The 26,686-nt window shown below is 42.0% G+C and overlaps 1 protein-coding gene across 4 annotated transcripts in view; it reads right to left on the bottom strand.

Annotated features, from left to right (window-relative positions):
* The window catches only part of DGKA (diacylglycerol kinase alpha), a 184,822-nt gene that overhangs the window by 2,027 nt on the left and 156,109 nt on the right, over positions 1 to 26,686 (bottom strand). For all 4 annotated transcript variants that reach the window (XM_075852117.1, XM_075852116.1, XM_075852118.1 and 1 more), the window contains 5 exons: positions 24,393 to 24,457; positions 22,680 to 22,770; positions 19,202 to 19,394; positions 13,899 to 14,019; positions 1,376 to 1,436 (listed from right to left, as the gene is read on the bottom strand). In XM_075852117.1, the coding sequence (XP_075708232.1) occupies positions 1,376 to 1,436; positions 13,899 to 14,019; positions 19,202 to 19,394; positions 22,680 to 22,770; positions 24,393 to 24,457 (531 nt within the window). The remainder of the gene's footprint in view (positions 1 to 1,375; positions 1,437 to 13,898; positions 14,020 to 19,201; positions 19,395 to 22,679; positions 22,771 to 24,392; positions 24,458 to 26,686) is intronic.

The raw sequence follows: 26,686 nt of genomic DNA, 5'->3' as shown, positions 1-26,686 counted from the left end.
AAACACCTAAGTATAGTCATCTCAAATCGGATTTATTTTATTGGGTTAAATGGATGAATCTTCTGGGACAGAACTATTGGCATCAAGAGAAAAATCATTTTCTCAACCATATTTTATACTGATTCTAAGGTAACAATTCTATGCCATATGGTCATGTGGATATCTAATCTTCATACAGGCCAGCCTAAAATGGCTAAAATGTGCCTATAATCAACAAAAGATAAAATAAATATTGCAGTGTTTGACCAGCTTAAAGGGGATTCCTCACCTTATTAAATTATAGTATATCATTAAGTAACTAAGAACAAAGGGTGGTGCAGAACCTTTGGCACTTTCTCTGCATAACACCACTCCCAGCCACGTGCTGTGCACAGTTTGGAGAAGTGCTGAGCTTAAAGAGGCTCTGTCACCAGTTTATAAGTGCCCTAGCTCCTACCTAATCTGATAGGCGCTGTAATGTAGATAAGTGGTTTTTATTTTGAAAAATTATAATTTTTGAGCAAGTTATGAACAATTTTAGATTTATGATAATTAGTTCTTAATGACCAACTGTGCGTTTTTGAACTTTTTACAAAGTGGGCGTTGTAAACAGAAGTGTATGACGCTGACCAATCAGCGTCATACACTTCTCTTCATTCCAGTCCAGCTTGTTTCACTGCACAGCGTGATCTTGCGAGATCACGCTGTGATGGGACTTTCTCCCACAGGTCCTTCACCGGAGTGATGGAAGAGTCAACAGACATCGCCTCCCGCCATGCCAGGACGTTTATCCAAATCTGCAGTGGCTGGAGGCGAGGTCTGTTCAGTCATCCATGGCTCCAATGAAGAACCTGTGGGAGGAAGTCCCGTCACAGCATGATCTCGCGAGATCACGCTGTGCAGTGAAACAAGCTGGGCATGAGTGAAGAGAAGTGTATGACGCTGATTGGTCAGCGTGATACACTTCTTTACAACTCCCACTTGGTAAAAAGTTAAAAAAACGCCTAGTTGGTCATTAAGAACTAGTCAGCATAGATCTATAATTGTTCATAACTTGCTCAAAAATGATCGTTTTTCAAAATAAATATCACTTATCTACATTACAGAACAGATTAGGTAGGTGATAGGGCACTTATAAACTGGTGACAGAGCCTCTTTAAATATTGCTGATGTTCCTTCGTTGGTCAGGCCCCACTGATCAGTAAGTTATGGAATAACTTAGTAATGGAAGAATCCCTTTAACATTGAGATACTTAAGAATGTTGGCCCATGATTATTATGTAGCTTATGCCAGGTTTTGGCGTAAACTGTTCCAAAAAAGAGACGCAAACGATGACGTTCAACAAATTTGTAGCAAAATTAGCGATATTTTCCATAGACAAGCGTGCATTCTTACTGTGCATGGTGGCTGCATCCATGGCTCCCCATCAATCTGCATTGGAAGCGGTTTTGTGGTTCTATGGAAAGTATAACACTTTTAGGTACAGCATAGTACAGGATACATGTAATAAAAATAATAATACATTTTATATAGCGCCAACATATTCCGCAGCACTTTACAATTCAGAGGGAACATCTGCAGACAATATCAGGCATTACATTACACTAAATTACAAAATCACACAAGAGAAGTGAAGACTCTGCTCACAAGAGCTTACAATCTATGAGGAAATAGATGGGGGAATATTTAAAATAAAATAATTATATTTTACAAAATGTAAAGTGCTTGTTCAGTGCTTATGCAATGGTCCAGCCATCTTTTATAAACATAGGGTAGTACACATAGAGCTGCATGAGCCAGTCACCAGCTAGTGTCTGTGTATGACAGACATGAAGTGCATTAGAATGCAAGGAGTGTGGGGGGATACTGCTGACTGAGGGGTCAGGCTCTGATGACTGTGATGGGTGGCAAAGGAAAGGAGTCCGATTAGGGAATGTTATAGGCCTCTCTAAAAAGAGGTGTTTTTGGGGCACACTTAAAACTGTGGTTGTATATACACTACCGTTCAAAAGTTTAGGGTCACTTAGAAATTTCCTTATTTTTGAAAGAAAAGCACAGTTTTTTTCAATGAAGATAACATTAAATTAAATCAGAAATACACTCTATACATTGTTAATGTGCTAAATGACTATTCTAGCTGCAAACGTCTGGTTTTTAATGCAATATCTACATAGGTGTATAGAGGCCCATTTCCAGCAACCATCACTCCAGTGTTCTAATGGTACATTGTGTTTGCGAACTGTGTTAGAAGGCTAATGGATGATTAGAAAACACTTGAAAACCCTTGTGCAATTATGTTAGCACCGCTGTAAACAGTTTTGCTGTTTAGAGGAGCTATAAAACTGACCTTTCTTTGAGCTAGTTGAGAATCTGGAGCATTACATTTGTGGGTTCGATTAAACTCTCAAAATGGCTAGAAAAAGAGAGCTTTCATGTGAAACTCGACAGCCTATTCTTGTTCTTAGAAATGAAGGCTATTCCATGCGAGAAATTGCCAAGAAACTGAAGATTTCCTACAACGGCACAGTGTGTACTACTCCCTTCAGAGGACAGCAACAAGACAAGTATATTAGAGTCTCTAGTTTGAGGGGGCGTGGCCTAGCAGCGCATGTGAGAAGAAGCAGGATCCGGAGCTCCCGCTGCCATTATCCTTAAACTATATCCTGCAGTTGTTAATTTGAACGGTGAATCACGTAACACGAGAGGAGAAGTGGTGGAGAACCCGGGGACGATATTTTGGAACAAAACCGACGCTCATAATGACCCGATCCCGGAAGTCAAAGGCGGCAGAGGACGAGGAGCTGAAGAAGCAAGATGGCGCCGACGTGGGCTCCTTCACGGAGCGTAGAGATGTGAGAGGGGCGGCAGCATCGAGGTTAGAGCGCTTCGCCCGGCACGCACCTACGAAGCCGGCTGTAATCAGGGGGCAGATGAGTAGTAGGGAGAGGATGGCGGAGGGTTCAGGCTCCGGGTCCCGGTTTGAGCCACTGAGGACGCAGATGGAGTCGGATGATGAGGAAAATGGAGAAGGGGTGCCGGATAACCACGCAGACGGATCGGAAGGAGGCATACATGACAAGGCAGTGCCTGGACCCACCTTGGCAGACGTTTTTTTTGGCGGTAAGCCAGTGCAATTCCACTCTAGCCAAACTTACCTGTCAGGTGGGGGGGATCAAAGAGGACATTTCTATTATACGACATGACCTGCAGAAGGTGTCTGAACGTACAACGGCGGTGGAGGGTCGGGTCAGTGAGCTGGAAGACAGAATGCTGCCCATGCGGAGAGATGTGAATGCAACGGCTGTGGATGTAAATTACCTTTTTTCCAAAACGGACGACTTGGAGAACCGTTTGCGCCTAAATAATGTGAGGATGGTGGGGATCCCGGAGAAAGTGGAAGGGGCCCATCCAGATTCTTATTTTGAAAAATGACTGCTAGAAGTGTTTGGCAAAGAATCCTTGACGCCATTGTTTGCAGTGGAAAGAGCACATAGAGTTCCCACTCGACCTGGCCCACCTGGAAGGCTGCCCAGGCCAGTTTTGGTGAAATTGCTCCATTACAAAGACCGAGATCTGATTCTTAGGCAAGCCCGGGAAAGCCAAGATATTAGTGTGAACGGGGCGAAAGTCTCCTTTTATCCAGATTTCTCAGCTGAGATTCAGAAGCGACGACTACAGTTCCTGGATATAAAAAAAACGGCTGAGGAGTCTTCGGGTCCAATACTCCATGTTGTATCCAGCGAAGCTGCGGGTGGTGGCGCTGGGGACTGTCCAATTCTTTGAAAGCCCAAAAGATGTGCTCAGATGGCTGGACAGCCATGAGAATCGTCTTAGTCAGGAGAGGGAAGAAGCTGCTGTGCGCACCTGAGATGGAAGGTTCCTGATGGGACTGTTGCTGGTGGGGGGAGAGGAGAAAGAAATGCGGTTGTGCGTTGAAATGTTGAGTTGTTGGAGGGGTGTTGAAATCCTTTTCTTTTAGAAATGGGGAAGGAAGGGGGGGGGGGATACTGGAAGGTTGACCGTGATATGATTATTTGAAATGTGAAGATAACATGTATATGCTGTATTCTGGTGGCGGGAGGATCGGAGCTTCTGAAGTACAATGCATAGAATATTTTACATGTATTTATACATTGTGAATAAGGTGCTGAAATGTCCTGATAAGGGCGAATTGTTCGCCTGCCCTGGCCCTCTTAGGAGGGTAAGTTTATGGCAAGGTGGGGAGTTGAGGGATATAAAAGGGGGGAAGGGGATGTGTTGCGGGGGGGTGGGGGGTGGGAGGTTAAAGCGTGCCGTATTCAGAAGTGTATTATACTATATGGTATATCTCAATGTCAAATCCAAGCCTTGATTAGATGGGGGGGAAGGGTAAATTTTATGTCCTGGAATGTCAGGGGTATGGGGGAGGCTACAAAACGCAGGGCTATTTTTGATTCATTGAAAAGACAGTCTGCTGGGGTGATGGGATTGCAGGAGACTCACCTGACCAAAGACACGGCCCATCAGGCGCATAGAACCTGGATTAGACACAGTTTCCACTCTTTTCATTCCACATACTCAAGAGGGGTTAGTCTCTTGATACATCGGAGCCTGCCGTTTAGTTGCCTGGACTCATTCAGTGATCGGGAAGGTAGATATGTAGGGGTACATTGTAAACTTTTTAACTGGGAATGTATTATAGTGATACTGTATGTGCCTCCCCCATACTCTGTGGTCCCCGTACGGGAAGTGTTAGAGAAATTGGCTGGCTGGCCGATGGTCCCCACTATACTAATGGGGGACTTTAACAATATAATGGATAAGGCGCGTGATAAGTTCCTGGGGAATGGAGGGGGAATGGAAGCCGGGTTGACATCGTTTGGAAAATATATGACGGAGGTGGGGTTTACGGATGTGTGGCGAGCTAAATGGCCATCTACTGTGCAATATTCCTGTGTCTCTTCTACATATGGATCACTGTCCAGGTTGGATTTGATATTCAGTAATAGTCTGGGAGTTATGTGTGTTGAAGAGGTGGAATACTTGCCGCGCTCGCTGTCGGATCACTCTCCAATGCTAATGAAAGTCAAAACCAGTCCTCAGGAGGGAGGACTTAGAATGCATTGGCGGCTAAATCCGTTCTGGATTCAATTGGTAGGGGGGGGGGGAAATAGCCTCGAGTTTACAGGAATATTTTGAATTTAATTCTGGCACGGTGCCTGTAGACGTCTTGTGGGATGCGATGAAGGCGTATATTAGAGGGGTATATATACACGAGAGATTACGGCCATTAAGAATAGGACTAAACAAATGGGTGTGGAATTGTCAAATAGGGTAACACTAACAGAGGAGAGACATGTTACACATTGCACGGCAGATACGCTTGCTCAGTGGAAGAATGCCCAGAAATTATTGAGGGAACATGTGATGGAACAGGCGGCTAATAAACGACTTTTTATGCAACAGAAATATTATGAGGAGGGGGAAATGACAGGTAGATTGTTGGCCACTATAGCTAGACCTGCACAAGATAGTACGTTTGTTCATTGCTTACAGGACGGGAAAGGGGGGGTGGCCAAAGACACAGGAGGTGTGCTGAAGGTGTTGAAATCTTACTATACTGAACTATATAGCTCTAAAGTTGACTATACGGGAGCGTTATTTGCAGACTATTTAGAGTGCATGACATGGGTCACACTGACGGCAGAGGATAGGGAGGGGCTGGAGGCACCACTAACTCTGGAGGAAATACAACAAGTGGTGAGTTCAATGGCAAATGAAAAGGCACCAGGGCTAGATGGCATACCAGTGGAGCTGTATAAAACCTGCGGTGATGTACTTTTGCCAGAGTTATTGACAGTGTTTCAGGATGGTTTTGAGAGGGGGTGTCTGCCCCGGTCAATGTCTGAGGCTGCCATAGTAGTTATTCCTAAGGAGGGGAAAGACAAGACTATGCCTGAATCTTATCGGCCAATCTCCCTGTTGACCTCGGATGTTAAAATTCTTGCAAAAATTCTTGCTAATAGGCTGGCGAAAGTAGTGACCACCATTGTTGGCCCAGACCAGTCGGGGTTTATGCCATCAAAATCTACGGCAGTTAATCTGAGAAGGTTGTTCCTGAATATTCAGGCAGATACTGAAGATGCTCGGTCTAGAGCAGTGTTATCCCTAGATGCTGCCAAGGCTTTTGATAGTGTAGAGTGGGGGTATATGTGGGCGGTGATGGAACGCATGGGGTTTGGGAACAACTTTATTACCTGGGTGCGACTGTTATACAAACAGCCAATGGCAAGAATTCGAGCTAATGGAAGGATGTCTGAGATCTTTGCTCTGGAAAGGGGGACGCGTCAGGGATGCCCGTTATCCCCGTTGTTATTTGCTTTAGCAATTGAGCCCTTAGCGAATGTTGTGAGGCAGCATCCGGATATTGAAGGATTTCGATATGGGGACTTAGAGGAACGTATAGCCTTATATGCGGATGATGTTTTGTTGTTTTTAAGGGGACTAGATCGGTCGTTGCCGGTAGTTATGAATGTGCTGGAAAGCTTTGGTAAATTCTCGGGGTTGAGAATCAACTGGAATAAGTCAGTGCTATTGCCGCTTACCCCTCTGAGTCTGCCGGTGGTGGTGAGAGGGGTGAATATACCCTGTGTGAAGGAATTTAAGTACCTGGGGATTACAATTTCGGCAAAGGTGCAGGACTTTGTTGCCCTAAACGTGAAACCCTTATTGGAGAAAATCCGAGATAGATCAAAAATCTGGTTGAATTTACCGCTCTCAGCACTGGGACGGGCGAATTTAATTAAAATGATTTTAATGCCCCAGATCCTTTATGTGGTGCATAACGCTCCAGTGTGGTTGCCTAAGTATTGGTTCAGGAGGATTCATAACCTGTTCAGGGACTTGGTGTGGAAAAGGGGGATTCCTCGAATTAAAATGGAAAAATTGCAGTTACCAAAGGAGCAAGGTGGGTTGGCTATCCCAAATGCGTGGGTATATTACTTGGCGGCGCAGTTGCAGCACTTTGCAGGATGGAAAGATAGAGAGGATTGGGATTCCAGGGGGAAGCTGCTATTCTACCTGGGGCAGCGCATGAGTATGCTAGAGGCCTTGGAATCCCATAAATTGAAGAGTCTCTAGTTTGAGAAATAGACGCCTCACAGGTCCTCAAGTGGCAGCTTCATTAAATAGTACCCGCAAAACGCCAGTGTCAACGTCTACAGTGATTAGGCGACTCCGGGATGCTGGGCTTCAGGGCAGAGTGGCAAAGAAAAAGCCATATCTGAGACTGGCTAATAAAAGTAAAAGATTAATATGGGCAAAAGCACACAGACATTGGACAGAGGAAGATTGGAAAAAAGTGTTATGGACAGACGAATCGAAGTTTGAGGTGTTTGGATCACACAGAAGAACATTTGTGAGACGCAGAACAACTGAAAAGATGCTGGAAGAGTGCCTGACGCCATCTGTCAAGCATGGTGGAGGTAATGTGATGGTCTGGGGTTGCATTGGTGCTGGTAAAGTGGGAGATTTGTACAAGGTAAAAGGGATTTTGAATAAGGAAGGCTATCACTCCATTTTGCAACGCCATGCCATACCCTGTGGACAGCGCTTGATTGGAGCCAATTTCATCATACATTAGGACAATGACCCAAAGCACACCTCCAAATTATGCAAGAACTATTTAGGGAAGAAGCAGGCAGCTGGTATTCTATCTGTAATGGAGTGGCCAGCGCAGTCACCAGATCTCAACCCCATAGACCTGTTGTGGGAGCAGCTTGACCGTATGGTGCGCAAGAAGTGCCCATCAAGCCAATCCAACTTGTGGGAGGGGCTTCTGGAAGCATGGGGTGAAATTTCTCCCGATTACCTCAGCAAATTAACAGCTAGAATGCCAAAGGTCTGCAATGCTGTAATTGCTGCAAATGGAGCATTCTTTGACGAAAGCAAAGTTTGAAGGAGAAAATTATTATTTCAAATAAAAATCATTATTTCTAACCTTGTCAATGTCTTGACTATATTTTCTAGTCATTTTGCAACTCATTTGATAAATATAAGTGTGAGTTTTCATGGAAAAACACAAAATTGTCTGGGTGACCCCAAACTTTTGAACAGTAGTGTAGATACATGACTAACATTTAAGTAGAACCCATCCAGGAAACCACCACATTTGGGATGGGATTCCATCGGGTGTTTTCCCCGCGTTTTTATAGCAGTTTTGTTGCGACTTTCATGTACTTCTTAATTGCTGTGAAAAATGCATTGTAAAAACCACATACGGTTTTTACCGCAAATCGCTGCAGTTTTGCAATGCGGTTTTCGACTGTACGGCTATTACAGACGAAGCACATGGCTTGAATGTGCTTCACCTGTGATAGCTGCACAGCCAAAGACCACATTAAAAAACGGTGTCAATTTGCAGTAAAACGGTTTCCACAGCAATTAGGAAGCACATAAAAACGGCAATAAAAACGCGGTTAAAACGCACTGTGGAAACCCAGCCTGAGGGCATCATGTATAAAACCACTTCAGGGGAAAAATGGTGTTTGTTGCCCTTAGGCCACTATTTTCTGGTTTGACACATGAGCACTTCAGAGTTTTATTTTGTCTACATAAATGTATAAATTAATATAGTTTAGCTGGTCACCTACCCGTGCCTTCCTCCTCGCTTGTGTTATGTACCACAAGATGGAAAGAAGGGAGAACTTATTGTTTATCCGATACATATTCTCCCACCTGAACCACTTAGTCTATTGACATAGCGAGCTTAATAGTTAGAACTATGTTATACCTTTTCTTCCTCTTAGGCCCCATGCACATGACAGTGCTTTTGCGGCCACAATTCCCCCGAAAATCTACGGGAGAATTGCGGTCCCATTCATTTCTATGGGCCCATGCAGACAACCGTGGTTTCCACGGTCCGTGCATGGCCCAGGAGCCTGGACCCCAAAAAGATAGGACATGTCTTATTACGGCCGTGTTCTGCGGTCCAGGCTCATAGAAATTAATGGACGCGGCCATGTGCACGGCCCGCGATTTTCGAGCGGCTCACGGATGGCACTCTGCGGCCGGCCGACCCGAAAATCACGGCCGTGCACATGGCTACGGCAATGTGCATGAGGCCTTACCCCCTTAATGACTCGATATCCAAAATGATAATGTTATATTTGTCTGACTTACATTGGAATGTAACTAATCTTTTTTTTTACAGCTCTATTTCCTTACATTCATACTTCCCCCATTCCCCTTCCCCCTTTTTATTTTCTGTACCCCTTATTGAAAAATGTTAATAAAACAGTTTGGAGAAACATTTTTTTAATATAATAAGTTATTTTTAATGATTACTTTCTACTGAGTGACACAAACGCCAATAACTTTGGAATAACTGATCTAAATTCTGCACACAATAAGATGAAGAACAATTTACATTGTAGGCATAAGCTGCATTTTTTAGTAGCTTTATAAGGGAGAAATAGTGTGAATAGGCAATATGAAATGTCGAATATAATTGAACATTTTTCAATACAATGTTTCTTAATGGCCAATACCCGCTAAAATATGTTCTGCATTCTACTTAGCTGAAAATATGCTGTGTCCAACTAAGAGGATGGTGTTACTGCTGCTCAAAGAACAATGGCACTACAATATAATAATAGCAACCATCACATATACACCATACAGCCATAACATTAAAGGGGTTTTCCCATCATGGACATTTATGACATATCCGCAGGACATGTCATAAATGTCAGATAGATGCAGGTCCCACCTCCGGGACCTGCACCTATCTCTAGAACGGGGCCCCCTAAACGCCGTTCTACAGCTGTGTTCCGGCTGATGTATGTGATTCCCGATCGGGAAGAACAAAACAACGTAGCTCGCTGAGCTATGCTGTTTTCGTAAGTTCAATAGAACTGAATGGTAGTTATGGAAACAGCGTAGCTCGCATGCTACGCTGATTCCGTAACTGCCATTCAATACTATGGGAGTTACGGTACCAGCGTATCTCAGCAAGCTACACTGTTTTCTTCTTCATGGTCGGAAATCACACGCTTCAGCCACAACACAGTCTGTCAACTACAATTACAGCAGTTCAAGCAAGGAAATATGCTCTTTTTAGGGGGCAAAGGACAGTCTGTGTATCTTTCTTTTGACTTTCTATATCCGACTTCACTAATAGATCTTTTACATTCTTAGCCCTCCGATACGACATAATGGGAGGTGCATTCAATGCAGCAATTCCACTGTGCCCCTTGGATACAATTGGCCAGTTTTTACGTAGAACATGTGAAATGCGACCACTTAGACGCCCAAAAGTGAATATAAAAGGTATCCTTTCCTGTCTGACCTTATATTTGATTTGTACTGTTTCAGTTTTAAGTCTTTCCTTATGTTTTTGTATAAGATGTCTGGGGTAACCCCTTTGTTTGAACTTCCCAGACATTTCCGTCAATCTGATCTATTTCTGTGTGTTTACAATGCGGTCAACCCTCAGGAGTTGGCTCCATGGGAGAGGTTCAACCATGTGTTTTGGATGATTACTATTTTTAAAAAAAAGCTAATTATTACGGTCCGTCGGTTTAACAAACAAATCCAATCGTTAATCTACCATCTTTCAATTGTACCAGTGTGTCCAGGAACTGCAGCTCACTCGTGGGAAAAACCATAGTGAACTGCAGCGCTGGGACACAGCTGTTGAGTACAAAAAGAAGATTATCCAAGGAGTCACTGTCACCATCCCAGATGACAAAGATATCATCAATATATCTCCACCGGCTTGGATGCGACCCATAAATGTAGATGTGTAGACGTATTCGTCCTTGAAGGAGGACATAAAGATGTTGGCATATGTGGGGGCCACATTGGACCCCTTCGCTGTCCCCCTACGCTGCTGGTAGAACCGGTCACTGAAGAGGAAATAATTCAATGCAAGTCATGTACACCTGTGTGAATTTCCCTATGACATACTGATGTCTCCATTGGATTAACTGTACCATGTGATGTTGTGTACTTACCTATTTAGGCCTTATTCACACGAGAGTGTTCGTTTTTCCTGTGTTGCAGTTCCGTGTGGCATACGTGTACGGTGCACGTCTGCATTTTTTACGTGTGTATGTCATCCGTATCTCACACGTTTTTTCCGTCAGCAAAAAAAACCGTAGGAGGTGTTATTCTTTTTCTCATAATTTCTTTAGCAACTGTTGCGTGAATCACGGACAGCACATGGATGTGCGTCCGTGTGTTGTCCGCGATTTTCACGCACCCATTGACTTCAATGGGTGCGTGATGCGCAAAAACGCACAAGTATAGGACATGCAGTGAGTTTCATGCAGCTGACACAAACTGCGTGAAAAACACAATGTCTGAATGGCCTCATTGAATTGCATATGTCCGTGTGACGTGCGTTTTTTTAATGTGCATAACACGGACGTGAAATACGCTTGTGTGAATAAGGCCTTAAACTCACACTGTTAGACGCATTGTTAGGCTTGAGAAAGACCCTTCACTTGTCACAGGACGAAACGTTGCCATTTTTTACTGGATGTTTGACCAATAAAAGAATCTATTGATTGAAAATGGGAGACGTGCGGCTGTTCAACTATGCTTTTTCTGAGGATATCCTGTGGATATGTCATAGATGTCCCTGATAGGATAACCCCTTTAATACCACCTGCCTAATATTGTGACATTTCCCCTTGTGTCACCAAAACAGCCCGGATCCGTTGAGGCATGGACTACACAAGACCTCTGAAGGTGTGCTGTGGTGTCTGGCACCAAGACGTTAGCAGCAGATCCTTTAAGTCATGTAAATTGCAGACTCCATAGATCAGACTTGTTTGCCCAGCACATTCCACAGATGCGGATTCGGATTGAGATGTAGGGCACAGCTTCTCAATCTTTTTTTACTGGGGCCTCACCATACAGAACATGGTGATGTCTTGGCTTCACCATTGGTCATAGTCCATGCCTTACCTCAATTTATCTTAGAATGTGTCTCCTAACCTCAGAAGAACTGTAACGGCCACGGTCACGGACCGCAGCTTCCACTTACCTGACGACCGCAGATCTCTCTTCCTGCCGACATCTCCCTCCATGGAAACGTCAGCACATGCGGCTGCCCTGCCCTGTAGTGTCCACTAGGGGCGCACGCGCGCTGATTCCCGGTCTTAAGGGGCCAGTACGCAAATATGTAATTAATTATCTCCAGATCACCTTGAACTATAAAAAGAGTTCTGCCCTTTCACTCCTTGCCTGAGCGTAGTTGTAGTCTTCCCATGTCTGTATCGAAAAAATTGTCCCTTAGTGCTATCCTGCTCCCGGTGTTCCCGTGCCCTGCTACCTGTATCCTTTATCCCATGCGGTGTTTTGTGCCTGAGCCTGTCTAGTGTTGGAGTCGTGTTGTGCTGCCTGCTGTCATCCGCCACGTATGGTGCAACATGCTAAGCCTACTGCTATACGCCATGTCTGGTGTCATCTGCCACTCCTGGTGGCATCCACCACGTCTGGCGCAACCTGCTACACCTACTACTTTACACCACGTCTGGTGTTATCTGTCACTCCTGGTCTCAGTTGCCATGTCTGGCGCAAACTGCCCCATCTGTGCTAAAGCCTCTGACAATGTCTGGACTATCTCAGGTACCCTTGTGCTACGAACTCTTTGTACAGACTTTTGCATTGACTGTAACTTGGCCAGCTGCTTCTCCGCTACGGCAGAGCGGCCTAGTGGGTCCACATACCCCTAGATCATGACAAGAGCATTGTAATAAGCACAAAAGAAGTCAGTTATGTAGCTAAACCAAATATTGGTGCAACCATAGAAAAGTCTGTGCAGCATCTAATGACTTCTGTCAAAATTGCCATACCAGCTGCGCCTCACCAACAACTGGGAGCGCCTCAAAGTTTGGGAAGCACTAATTTTGGGAATTTAGAGCGATCACCTTGAATTCTATGGCATGTTCCTCAAACCATTTCTAAACAATTTTTGCAGTGTGGGAGGGCACATTATCCTGTTCTAAGAGGCCACTGCCATTAGGGAATACTATTGCCATGAATGCCAGGACCCAAAATTCCCAGCAGAACATTGCACAGTGCATCGCACTGCATCTGCCAGCTTGTTTTTCCCCCCCATAGTGCATCCTGGTGACCTATTTTCCACAGGTAAACGACGCTCTCGCGCCCAGCAGTCCACACGATGTAAAAGAAAACGTGATTCATCCTACCAGGCCAACTTCTTCTATTGCTGCATGGTCCAGTTCTGATGCTTACGTGCCCCTTGTAGGCACTTTTTGGGGTGGACAAGAATCAAAATGGGCACTCGGACCGGTCTACGGCTATACCGCCTTACGCATGTTATGACGTCTTTCTATCATAGCCAGCAGTAACTTTTTCAGCAATTTCTGCTACAGTAGATCTTTGGGAGATAGAACCAGGCGGGCCAGCCTTCTCTCTCCATGAGCAAAAATGAACCTTTGGCACCCATGACCCTGTTGCCAGTTCACCGGTTGTCCTTCTTTGAACCACTATTGGTAGGTACTAACCAGTGCATACTGGGAACACATTAATTGAACACAGTAATTGGGGACCATTGTTTAGCACAGTTCATATTAGAAACTAAAATGCTACATGTGCTCAAATATTTAAAGATGCACTACAATTATTTCTCCCATGCATCTAAAACAAAAAGTGAATCTACTTTCCACATATTCTTGAAAAAAACAAAAAAAAACTACTGTTGTGTATACAGCTCACAGGTCTACATGATGGTTGTATACACACAAAAACTAAGATTTTCTTTAAAATTAGGACTATTTACAAAGTTGCTTCATTCTTTTTATTTGATATCTTGTACAAATGGATATAAAAGTGTTCATTGCCTAAGATCTTAAATAAAAACTGGTCATACAAAAAGAGGGAATATGAAACACGAACACAAACTTACCGAATTGTAAGCGCTGAGCATTTGGCCAGTCTCTTTCTTGCACTTTTCAATCCTGTATAAATTTGTCCCATCTCCATGGCTCCCTCCAAACCGACAACTTCTAACCTCTTATCACTAAGATCTGTCATAAGAGGAAAAACTTAGTGTAGCAAGCAGAAGCTATGATTTTTTTTAATGATAATAATAATTTGCTTTTCTCATATACTCAGGTTTTCATTAATGCCTGCCATGTAATACGGTTATACTTTACTCTTGCTTACCTTAACCAAAGATAATTCTTAGGTGGAAAATGACCATAGTAATTACGAAAGTTATGGCCACTTACAAACATATATTCCATAATGTTCCACAGTAGTGATCTGGTTAATTACAATAAAAACAAACAAAGGAAAAAGCAGGTATTAAAAAAGGGCACTCACCTCCACTTCAATTAAAGAGGACATTTCACTAGGTCATACAAGTTCAACTGGTTTACTGACCTGAATAGTGTGGTTTCCCTAATTCCAGTACGGTTATTTTTTTCCTGGACCCCTCCATTCCAGAGAAAAGGCCCACTGTTGTGTTGGTTCCCTATATGCGAATTTGCTGTAGTTAGCTTCCCTGCCTCTGATGCTAACCAATCTGTGCGAGGCATCTTGAGGGTAGTTCACGCCCTTTTGGCTAACTATAGCAAATTAGCATATTTGGAGCGAACACAACAGTGGGCCATATCTCTAGAACGGGGTCAGGAAAAAACCAAAAAAACTGGAACCAAGAAGACATTGCTATTCAGGTTAGTAAACCAGTTACATTGTGTAGCGGATACGGGCTCAGATGCGGAGCCCACACCATCACCAATGGGTGTCAGGTGTATATTACAGCGGACACCCGGCTGCATGGCCAGGACCGGAGCTAGTCTCCAATCTGGCCGATTAACCCTTTAGATGCAGCACTCAAAAGAAAACGCTGCACCTATGGTATTTCCTAGCAGATCGGAACTCAACAATGCAATTGCGGGGTTCCGATGACTGCTCTGGCCGGCCGGAGGCCTAACAATGGCCTCCTGTCTCTCAAGTATGGAACCCTGCTAGGTCCCGCTCAGAGGTGGGGAGTAAAAGGCTTCTGGCCGCAAAAGAAAGATGGAGCTGGCTCAGGAGCTGAGCCTGCGACATCAGCTGCGGGTGTCAGCTGTATGTTACCCCCTTAGATGCCGCGAACAAAAGCGGTCACGGCATCTTAGTGGTTTGTAGCGATCGGCATCGACACGATGTGATCGTGAGGATGACGCTTGTTACTATGGCAACCAGAGGCCTAACAATGGCCTCCTGGTCTGCCACATACGACAGCCTATTAAGCCCCGTCCAGAGACGGGACCGAACGGCTTGCTGTCAGTGAATGACTGACATCTCTAATGCATTGCACTATGTGGGTAGTGCAAAGCATTCGAGTAAATAACAGAGGTGCAGGCCCACAAATCCCCTAGTGGGACAAAAAAAATTTATTTGAAAAAAGTTAATAAAAAAGTTGAATAAAAAAGTGTAAAAATAAAAGTTTCACGTTAATAAAAACAAACAATGCCTTTTTTTCCTATAATAAGCCTTTTATTATAGGGAAAATATAAAAACGTTTAAAAAAGTACACATATTTTGTATCGCCACGTCTGTAACGACCCAAACGATAAAACTATAATGTTATTTTTCCTGCACGGTGAACATCGCAAAAAAATAAATAAAATAAAAATCAATTCCAGAATCACTACTTTTTTTATCACGACCTCTCCCAAAACATGGAATAAAAAGTGATCAAAAATTTGCACGTACCCCAAAACAATACCAATAAAAACTACAACCGGTTCCCCAAACAACAAGCCCTTACACAGCTTTTTTGACTGAAAAATAAAAGTTATGGCTCAAAGAATATAGTGAGGAAAAAAATAAAAAAAAAGCGATTTTATTGTGCAAACGTTGCAAAACGTAAAAAAAGAAAGATATACATTTGGTATCGCCGTAATCGTATCGACTCGCAGAATAAAGTAAAATGTCATTTAAATTGCATGGTGAACGCTGCAAAAAAATGTAAGAATAAAAAAGTCAGAATTGCTGGTTTTTGGTCCCCTTGCTTGCCTAGAAATGGCATAGAATGTGATCAAAAAATCGCGCGTACCCCAAAATGGTACCAATGAAAACTACAGATAGTCCCGCAACAAATAAGCCCTCACACAGCTCCGGAAGAGAAAAAAATAAAAAAGTTATGGCTCTGAGAATATGAGAACACAAAATGTGCATATTGTTCCAAAAGAAGATAAGATTGGGCACAATTTATCAGTGCGAGACCGGCCACATATCTATGAATTATTATTTATTTACCGCATTATTATACTCTTATTTTTCCCTGATATAATCTGCACAGATTACATATGCCCCCAGATTATAAACTGAAATACCAGTAAAAGCCCAAACTGAACTACTACTGAGCAAAATCTGCTCTCCAAAAGCCAAATTTCGCTCTCTCCCTTCTGAACCCTGCAGCGTGCGCAAACAGAAATTTACGTCCATATATATGGCATCGCCATACCCGGGAGAACCCGCTTAACATTTTATGAGGTATTTGTCTTTGGTGGCACAAACTGGGCACAACATATTGTGCACTAAAATGGCATATCAGTGGAAAATTGCACCATCCGCGGCGCATTAATATCTAATGAAAACCACCTGTGGGGTCAAAATGCTGACTACACCCCTTAAAATGCCTTAAGAGATGTAGATTCCAAAATAGGTCGTCACTACTTGGAAGTTTGTTTTACTATTTGACTTCAGGGCCCTGCAATTGTGGGCCAATGCTGTGAAAATCACCAAAATAGACCTCAAATGCACATGGTGCTCTTCACTTCTGAGCCCTGTCATATGTCCAGGCAAATGATAAATACCTTGAGGGGTGTGGTTTCTAAAATGGGGTCACTTCTTGGGGACTTCCACTGTACTCTTACCTCAGGGTTTTGCAAATGCAACATGGCGCCCAAAAACCAAGCCAGCAAATTTGCATGCCAAATAGCACTCCTTCCTTTCTGAGCCCTGCCGTGTCTCCACACAGCAGTTTATGACTCCATATGGGGTATTGCCGTAATCGGGAGAAATTGCTTTTCAAATGTTGGGGTGCTTTTTCCTTTATTTCTTGTAAAAATGTCCACGTTTTGTCAGAAAAAAATAAAATTTTCAATTTCACAGAATAATTTGACTAAATTCAGCAAAAAGCCTGTGGTGTCAAAATGCTCAAAAAATTCTTGATAAATTCCTTTAGGGGTGTAGTTTCCCGAATGGGGTCACTTTTGTGGGGTTTCCACTGATTTGGTGGCAGGGGTTTTGCAAATGCGACATGGCGCCCAAAAACAATTCCAGCAAAATCTGCATGCCAAGCAGTGCTCCTGCCTTTCTGAGCCCTGCCGTGTATCCAAACAGCAGTTTATGACCACATGTAGGATATTGTCATACTCGGGAGAGATTGCTCTACAAATGTTGGGGTGCTTTTTCTCCTTTAACCCTTGTATAAATGAAAAATTTCAACATTTTTGTGGAAAAAATGTTGATATTTATTTTCACGGCCTAATTCCACAAAAAACCTGTGGGATTAAAATGGCCAATATACCCCTCGATAAATTCCTTCAGGGGTGTAGTTTCCCATATGGGGTCATTTTTGGATGGTTTCCACTGATTTGGCCCCTCAGGGGCTTTACAAATGTGACATAGCGCCGCAAACCAATCCAGCAAAACTTGAGCTCCAAAAGCCAAACGGTGCTCCTTCCCTTCTAAGCCCTGCTGTGTGTCCAAACAGCAGTTTATCACCACATATGAGGTATTTGCGTGCTCAGCAGAGTTTATGTTACAAATGTTGGGGTGCTTTTTTCTCCCTTATCTATTGTGAAAATCTAAGCTAAAACTACATTTTATTCGAAAAAAAACAGATTTTCATTTTCACGGCCTAATTCCTCTAATTTCAGCAACAAACCTGTGGGGCCAAAATGCTCACTATACCCCTCAATTAATTCCCTCGGGGGTGTAGCTTCCAAAATGGGGTCACTTTTAGGGGGTCCCCACTGTTTTGGTCCCGCAGGGGCTTTGCAAATGTGACATGGCACACAAAAACCATTCCAGCTAAATTTGAGCTCCAAAAGTCAAATGGTGCTCCTTCCCTTCTGAGCCGTGCTGTGGGTCCAAACAGCAGGTTATTATCCCATATGGGGTATTTCCGTAATTGGGAGAAATTGCTTTTAAAATGTTGGGTTGGTTTTTCACCTTTATGCCTTGTAAATAATGAAGATTTCTACATTTTATTGGACAAAATTTAGATTTTAATTTTTACATCCTAATTCCACTAAATTCAGCAAAAAAACTGTGGGGTTAAAATGCTCACTATACCCCTTGATAAATTTATTGATGGGTGTAGTTTGCCAAATTGCATCTTTTTGGGGGGATTCCACTGTTTTGGCACCACAAAACCTCTTCAAACCGGACAGGTGCCTAAAATATATTCTAATAAAATTGAGGCCTCAAAATCCACTAGGTACGCCTTTGCTTCTGAGGTCTGTGTTTCAGTCCAGTAGCATACTAGGGCCACATGTGGGATATTTCGAAAAACTGCAGAATCTGGGCAATAAATGTGGAGTTGCGTTTTTCTGGTAAAACCTTCTGTGTTACAGAAAAAAAAATGAAAACAGATTTTCTGCAAAAAAAAAAACCCGCCGACACTGAACCTGTCAGGTCCACGGGACTGACAAATTCAGTGTAAAGCGAATGATACAGCTGCTCTGTTCAGAGAATACAGAACAGCTGTACCTCCAAAAGTAAAAGGAATTTTTAAAAACGGTTAACAAAGTTACACTAATCACATGGACTAATCTGTTTATTAATAAAAAAATAAAAAAGCCCTCAAAAGGTTTACAAAGTCTTTAAATCACATAGAAGCTGCCATTTGTGTGGGGCTCATTCCCACTTGGTCAAACAATCCCCCCTTATATTATTTTCTATATTTAGTGATTATTGGGGTACAATAAAGATTTTGCTATTTAATTGAAGTGGAGGCGAGTGCCTTTTTGTCTGCCCCTTTTCCTTTGTCTGTTTCTATTGCATATTTTAGGCATTTACATGCGCACCCCTTCTAGTGTTATTTTCACCAATATTCAGGATGGTGCCAACCATTTCTAGTATATAGTAAATATTTACCAGAAATGGTCAATAAAAAGTTATTTTTGCTGTTATTTTTAGAACCATGATTGTCCCTTACCTTCCTAGCATACATATTATATGTTATATCACGTTTATTACTCTCACCTTGAACACATGACTTTAGCGTTTCCGGATCAGTGATAGCTTCAGGCAGATTCTGACATGAAGCCTTTCGAGGTTCACCCAAATGTTTCTTTGTTTCTCCCCACAGATTGGAGCCACCATGCATGCTGGGAATATTAATAACAGCAATGCCTTCAAGAGACACTGAGCTAAGATCCAAGTGAGATCCACAACACTGTGGCAGATACAAGAACAATTACAGTATTATTGATGGCTAAAGATAAAGGTTTACTCTACATCACGGTATATAGAAAGCTTTAAAAACAGGACAGTTAGGGGTTCATACACAAGGCATTGCTGCATGCACAGATCCTGTATAATGGCACACAGAGTCTGTGCATTTATATTAGGCCCTCTCCTTTCCGGTGGAAAACCTGCATAATATCGGCATGTGTTTGAACACGGATTCATTATACGGCCATGTGCATGAGCCCTAAATCAGTATAAGATGGTAATAAAATGTCATTTAATGCCATTTCTACACACACTATATTCCTTTATAAAAATGATTACAAGTCAATTAACCTGTTCGCACAAATGGGTGTACCATTACGTCCTAATTATGGTTTATTGATCCCAATAGGGCTCAATGGTACGCCCAGTGGATGGCACGGGCACAGGAGCTGTGCCAGTGCCACCCGCAGCAGGTGCTGGTTGTAATATACAGCCGACAGCCCGCTGTAACAGTTGGGATCAGAGTTACATCCGATCATAGGCAATTAACCCCTAAGATGCTAAGTAGCTATAGAGGGAGTGGGATCACTCTGTTGACCCATCGATGGGTTGCCATGGCAACTGACCGGGCTTGTCATGGCTATATGCCTATTAGGCCTCGCCAAAGGAACAGCTTAATGGATTACCTGTCAGTTTTTTTTTTTTTAAACTTTCATTTTTATTTGCCTTTTTTCAATTTTACATAATAACATTTCAATACAACATTGAACTTTGAAAAACAATTTAACATTTGCCAAAATGTATCGACATCGTTACCTTCACAAAATATTACACAGTAGAACGTCCATACAAGAAAGAGTTTAGAGTTTACAATTAATTCCAACACATAGCCAACCCTCCCATTCCACCTCCAGTACCTGTCAGTTTTACACTGACAGGCAATAATGTATTGGTAAACGTTGTATGCAAAAGCATTATGTAAGCGATCAGTAAATTGCATTTTGAAGTCCACTAGTGGGACTAAAATAAAAAATTGGAATAATAGTTTATCAAAGTTTATTAGAGAAAAAAAGAACAGTTAAAATAAAGCCATTTTTTTTTCTTAAAAAGTGGTATTTAGCAAAGGTATTAAACAAATAGACATATATAGTATCACCTCGCTCGTAACAAACCCATGTAATAAAGTTAACACATTCAAATTATAAGACGAACGGCCTAAACAAAAATGCAAAAAGGAATGGCTTTTTTTTCCATCTCCCCCAAAAAAAGTTAATAAAAGTTAAATTAATAATTTATATGTACCCCAAAATGGTTCTATTTAAAAATATGACTCGTATTGTAAAAAACAAGCCCACATACAGCTACATTAAAGGAAAAATAAAAAAGTAAAGATTTTATTTCCATGAAATGTGCCAATATTGTGCAAAAGTAGTAAAACATAAAAAAGCTATACATATTTGGTACTGTAAGTGTAATGAAAGTAACATGTTATTTATGCTGCATGGTTAACGGCATACATTTTAAATGCTAAAAATTATAGTGAAATTGCTGTTTTTAACCTTTCCTCAAAAAAAGATAAGTGATAATCAATAAGCTATATATACCCAAAATTGGAACCATTTAGAAATATGACTTGTCCTGCAAAAAACAAGCCCTCAAACAGCTCCGTTGATGGTAAAATGAAAAAAAGTTATGGCTCTCAGAATGCCACACAAAAACAATAGAATTTTAAAATAAATCATTTTTAATGTGCAAAAGTAGTAAAACATAGAAAAAACTATATCAATTTGGTATCGCTCTAAATCGTAATGACCCAAAGAATAAAGTTAACATGTCATTATTACTGCACGGAGAACAATGGCGGAATTGCTGTTTTATTTTCATTCCCCTCCAAAAAAAGATAAAAGTTTTTTTTTAATACATTATATGTACCCCACAATGGTGCCATTATTAAATACAACTTGTCTCGCAAAAAACAAGCCCTCATATGGCTACGTTGATATAAAATTTAGAGAGTTCTAGTCCTTGGAACGCAGTAATGAAAAAAATTGCTGCGTCCTAAAGGCCAAAAAGAGCTGCGTCCTGTAGGGGTGAAGAAACTCGGCAGATTCTAAATTGTATTTTACGTCAGACGTTCTTGTCACAATTCTAGTGAGATTATCATTAGAGAATACAAAAAGGACAGTAATGCTTATTATTTATAGTGATATATATGATATATATATATAGATTTTTATTTTTTATAGAACAAGTTTTACGTTTTACCAGTAGTTTTCATTGATACTTCGTGAACAAACTAGCTAAACTAAAGCTTAAAGGAGCATTCCTATCTCTAACCTTGTGGTAGATTCACAAGATGTGCCATAAATGCATGATAGGTGAGAGTACCACCTCTGGGTCTCCCACCTATCAGGGTAACAGGGGTCACACGACCCCCATTCAAGTTTCACCTTAGCATCTTTTCCCATAAAAGTGATTGTAGAATTACAATAATATGATCCTAACAAAACAAAAACGTGGAATTACACTCCAATACAATATTCAACCTATATAGAGCTTCTATAGGGGTATACAGACCACAAAAATATTATTTTTTTTTGTAATAAATCAAAAAGTAAAATTTTATTAAATACATTTAAAAACAACAAAATCATAAACAGATAGATACATACATAAAACCGCTGGGTGCCGGTAGGTATCAGAATGAATAACAATGTGGCAACGGTAAATGAGAGGACACCAAAATTTAGAGTAAGAAGTATATCCTATATAACACAGCCTCTCATCCACAGCTGCCTGGTGAGCCCAAGAAAAAGTAACAGTCAACAAAGCGAATATTAATTACAGTGAAATGCTCACCTAAACACACAAGGGAACCTAGTTTACACCCAGCCACCTCGACACACGTTTCGAAAATGATCTTCCTCCACAGAAGTGCTCACCAGGCAGCTGTGGATGAGTGGCTGTGTTATATAGGCTATACTTCTTACTCTAAATTTTTGTGTCCTCTCATTTACTGTTGCCACATTGTTATTCATTCTGATACCTAAAAGGCACCCAGCGTTTTTATGTATGTATCCATATGTCTGTTTATGATTATGTTGTTTTTAAATGTATTTAATAAAATGTACTTTTTAATTAATTTATTACAAAAAAAATGTTTGTGGTCTGTATACTCCTATAGAAGCACTATATAGGTTGAATAGAAGTTATTGTAGTCTATGGAAGTTACAGAACGAGACGCAGCCAATCGAGGAAAAACGTCCTCAAAACAGTGAATGCTAACCTCAATAGTTACATACTCCTTTAATTTTTTGCATGTAGAGAACACAGTTTCTGATGTAGCAAACTCAAAATACCAGAGTTTATTCTTCATCCTGTTAAGAGAAAGCACATCACACCAACAGGTTATATAGTAACATTATATGCAAAAGTTCTATTTTATGGGTCTCTGGTGTTAAAGGAAAAATACCAGAATATAGAAAAAACCCTATAAAATAGATTGCAAATCTCAAAGTAGTTTCAACAGCTTACTTCCATGATGAGTTATCAGTGCTTGAAATTTCCCAACTCAGGGACGCACACCTATCTCTAGAACGGGGCCCCCCCTAAACCCCCTTCTACCTTTCTTGGCTCCCGCTGCCTCCCGGCCACTTTCTGATTAGATGGTCAGGAGTTACGAAAACAGAGTAACTTGCTGATCTACGCTGTTTCCGTAACTCCAATACTAGTGAATGGCAGTTACGGAAACAGTGTGGCCTGCTTCCTTAAAGGGAATGTGTCGCTAGAATTTTTTTTTTTTTTTTTTTTTTAGTTAAACAGTTAGGATATAAATGGTTATACATTGTTCTAATTTTTTCACAAGTCAGGAAATATTATAAATTAGATTCTAATTTATAACATTTCCCTGTGCTGGTCACTAGAGGGAGCAATTCCCAAAATTGCAGCATTGGCATGTGGTAAAGCAACCACATTGCTTTATGCTGCAAAATTTGAGAAGACACACTCACTCTAGCGTCCTCAAACAATCCCCCCTCCTTTATCCTGGCTAGTGCCAGGAGAAAGGAGGGGATTGAATGTTCAAACCTCCTACACTGTGTGCCGCCATTTTTTGAGCGAATACACAGTGTAGTAGGCTTACAAACAGTGGTAATCACACACTAAAACACGAACATACACAGACATAACTTACCTGCTCCTGCCGTCGCCGCTGCCCCCTCCGGTCCGTCCGCTCGCTTCAGAACACATGTCCGGAAGCCGTGACCGGAAGTAGTCATCTTACTGTCCGGCCGCGGCTTCCGGTCCACAAGAAAATGGCGCCGGATGTCTCTCGACCGAAGACTTTCCATTTGGACTGTGTGGGAGCGGCGCATGCGCCGTTCCCACACAGACGGCGTACACCATAGTGAATGCGAACGCCACCCGTTCGCATTCTCTATGGGGATGTATGTGCTGTATTCCATCTCTGTATGTGTCGTTAATCGACACATACAGAGATGAAAAAAAAAATAGCAGCCCCCATAGTGAAGTAAAAGTTAGAAAAAAAAAAAAAGTAAAACACAAACACACAAATAAATAAAATGTATTTTAATAAAACACTAAAAGCAAATGGATGTAAAAAATTTTTTTTTTGCGACACACGTCCTTTAACTGCCATTCACTTTTATGGGAGTTAGCTCAGCGAGCCATGCTATTTTCGTAACTCCCAACCATCTAATCAGAAAGTGCCCGGGAGGCAGTGGGAGCTGAGAAAGGTGGAAGGGGGTTTAGGGGGGCCCCGTTCTAGAGATAGGTGTGGGACCCGCATCTATCTGACATTTATGGCATATCCTGTGGATATGCCATAAATGTCCCTGATGGGCAAACCCCTTTAATACATGTGGGCCATTGTGTTTATTTAAATCACCATCCACATCCAACTGGCTTGAATAGCGGCAGATTTGTTTGTATAATACAGGATCATCACAAATATACCTGTAAAATATGACATCATATTTACCTGCTGTTGAATTTCTCAGGATATTTCTCCCTCATAACATGAAAACGGTGAGCGATGGAAGCGTCCTGCAGAAAGAAGACATCAGACATATTTACTAGTGGGACTCAAGTGTGTGATGGAATTCCCCAAGACTGTCCATGACTGATAAGGAACATGGCACAGCTACAGAACCATGTTGTGCCTGAAATTATTCAGAAACATTTTCTGGAAATCTTTAGTAAATCAGTCACAGACTACAACTTAAATGTTATGGTCATTTGTCTGATACAAACAAAAATGCCATTTGTGTTTCAGAAAGCATTGTGGTGGGCTTTACATGTAGTAAATTCGCATAATTGCATTCATAAATCGCCCCTTTTTTAGGAGCTTTCCATGCTTAGTATTGGATTTAACTTTAAAAAGAACCTGTCACATTGAAAATGCAGTCTACTCTGCATCATGTTATAGAGCAGGAGGAGCAGAGTAGATGGATATACAGTTTTTGGGGAAAAGATTGAGGATAACTTGTAATTTGTATTCATTCAAACCTCTGCTCATTCTGGGCATAGGAGTCCAGTGGGCGGTTCTACTCAGTGATTGTCTATTTATTCACACTTAAACAGGGAAGACTGACTATCAATTTTTGAGTCTGCCCACTGGACTCCTAAGCCCAGAATGAGCAGAGGTGTGTATAAATAACAAGCAGGGCTGACCTTAGGATAGATTCCACCTCGTGCAAAGTTTTCTTTTGGCGCCCCACCCCCATCATTAAAAAAAATGCCCCATAAAAAAGTATAATGCACTTTTTAGTGCCCCCACACAGTATATTGCCCCATAAGTTCTACACACAGTATATTTTCCCCTGTAGGGCCCCTGCATAGTATAATACCCCCTTAGTGGCCCCCACACAGTATAAGATGATCCCCCCTTCATGCCACACACAGCCACCCCTTGTAAATAGTGCCCCCTGTAAATTGTGCCATACAACCCCCAAGTAGATTCTGCCATACAGCCACCCACCTTCCCCCTCCCCCTCGTAGACAGCGCCCACCACCTCCTTTGTAGATAGTGCCATACAGCCCCCATCTTCCACTTGTAAACAGTAGCCCCCCCCAAACAAATAAAACAAAAAAAAATTGTACTCACCTAGGTCCTTTTCCAGCGACTAACAGAGCTGCTCCACAACGCTAACGGGATCCTTGCGTAGGCCAGCATGATCCAGTAGACTAGTAGACTGTAGACTAGTAAATGGCAGAGCAGGGAGATACCTCCCTACTCTGTCATAGGATTCATTGGTATCTGCGTCCTAGAGATGCAGATACTATTGAATGCAGCATCGCTACCACTGTAGTAAACATAGCGCTTTATAGCAGGGCCACCGGGCATGGGGGGGGGGGGGGAGCGTCCTGTTGGGCGGCACAGGCACCCTCATGCCCGGTGGTGCCGCTAGCAGCCGCTATGACTGATACAGTGGTAGTTACACCACTGAGCAGAAAAGGAGCGCAGCTTCACAAACACAAACCGGGGAAGGGAGCCAACGCAGCACCCCCTTCCACCTACTGGAGTGAGGCGCCCTGTGAGATGGCACAGGTCACACACCCCAGAGGCCGACCCGGATTACAAGTTATACTGAATCTTTTCAGACAAAACTGTATATCAATCTATTCAGATCCTCCTGCTCTATAACATGATGTCTGCATTTTCAACGTTGGAGATTCTGTTTATATAGTGTTAGTTTTGCAATAACAATATTGCAAAGTGTATGTCCGAATTATTCAACATGGCAAAAAAGTTTCTATTCAATTCTAAATCATTTTAATTTCTGACTCCACCTTTGAGCTACTTTAATATAATATTTAACTGCCTAAATAGCAATATGATAATATAATATTACGGAAACCAATATTATTATTCACGGCCTAAGAAAAAACTACTGCCTTCCCAACCGCACAAAACAGACTGCCTGGCAGCCTGTACATACTCTTTTGTATTTGCCTGTAGTTTGCAGACAGAAGATAATCTGTTGGGAATTTGATGTTTTCCCTGCAGGGAATTAATATATTTCTCGTCAATCATTGAGAGACAGAACAATGGATATATGCTCCTGCCACTAGGAGGCAACACTAGGAAGGAAAGAGTTTTTAGCCTAGTGTCATAGGAGCCAGATATGCCCTAAAACTCAGGTCTGCTGCTTTTTTTTAATTTTAGTTTTATTTCTTTTCTTTCCTTAGCTGCAGATGGGTTTTAAACTCGTTTACAGTCAACCCCCTGCAGATGCCAGGAAACCAGGCAGTCCTCTGCTCTGTTTCTTCCCC

The sequence above is a fragment of the Rhinoderma darwinii genome, chromosome 2, assembly GCF_050947455.1.
Source record: "Rhinoderma darwinii isolate aRhiDar2 chromosome 2, aRhiDar2.hap1, whole genome shotgun sequence".
In the NCBI taxonomy this organism is placed as follows: Eukaryota; Metazoa; Chordata; class Amphibia; order Anura; family Rhinodermatidae; genus Rhinoderma; species Rhinoderma darwinii.
Note: the sequence above shows the minus strand (reverse complement) of the source record. Positions and strands in the feature narration are given on the sequence as shown.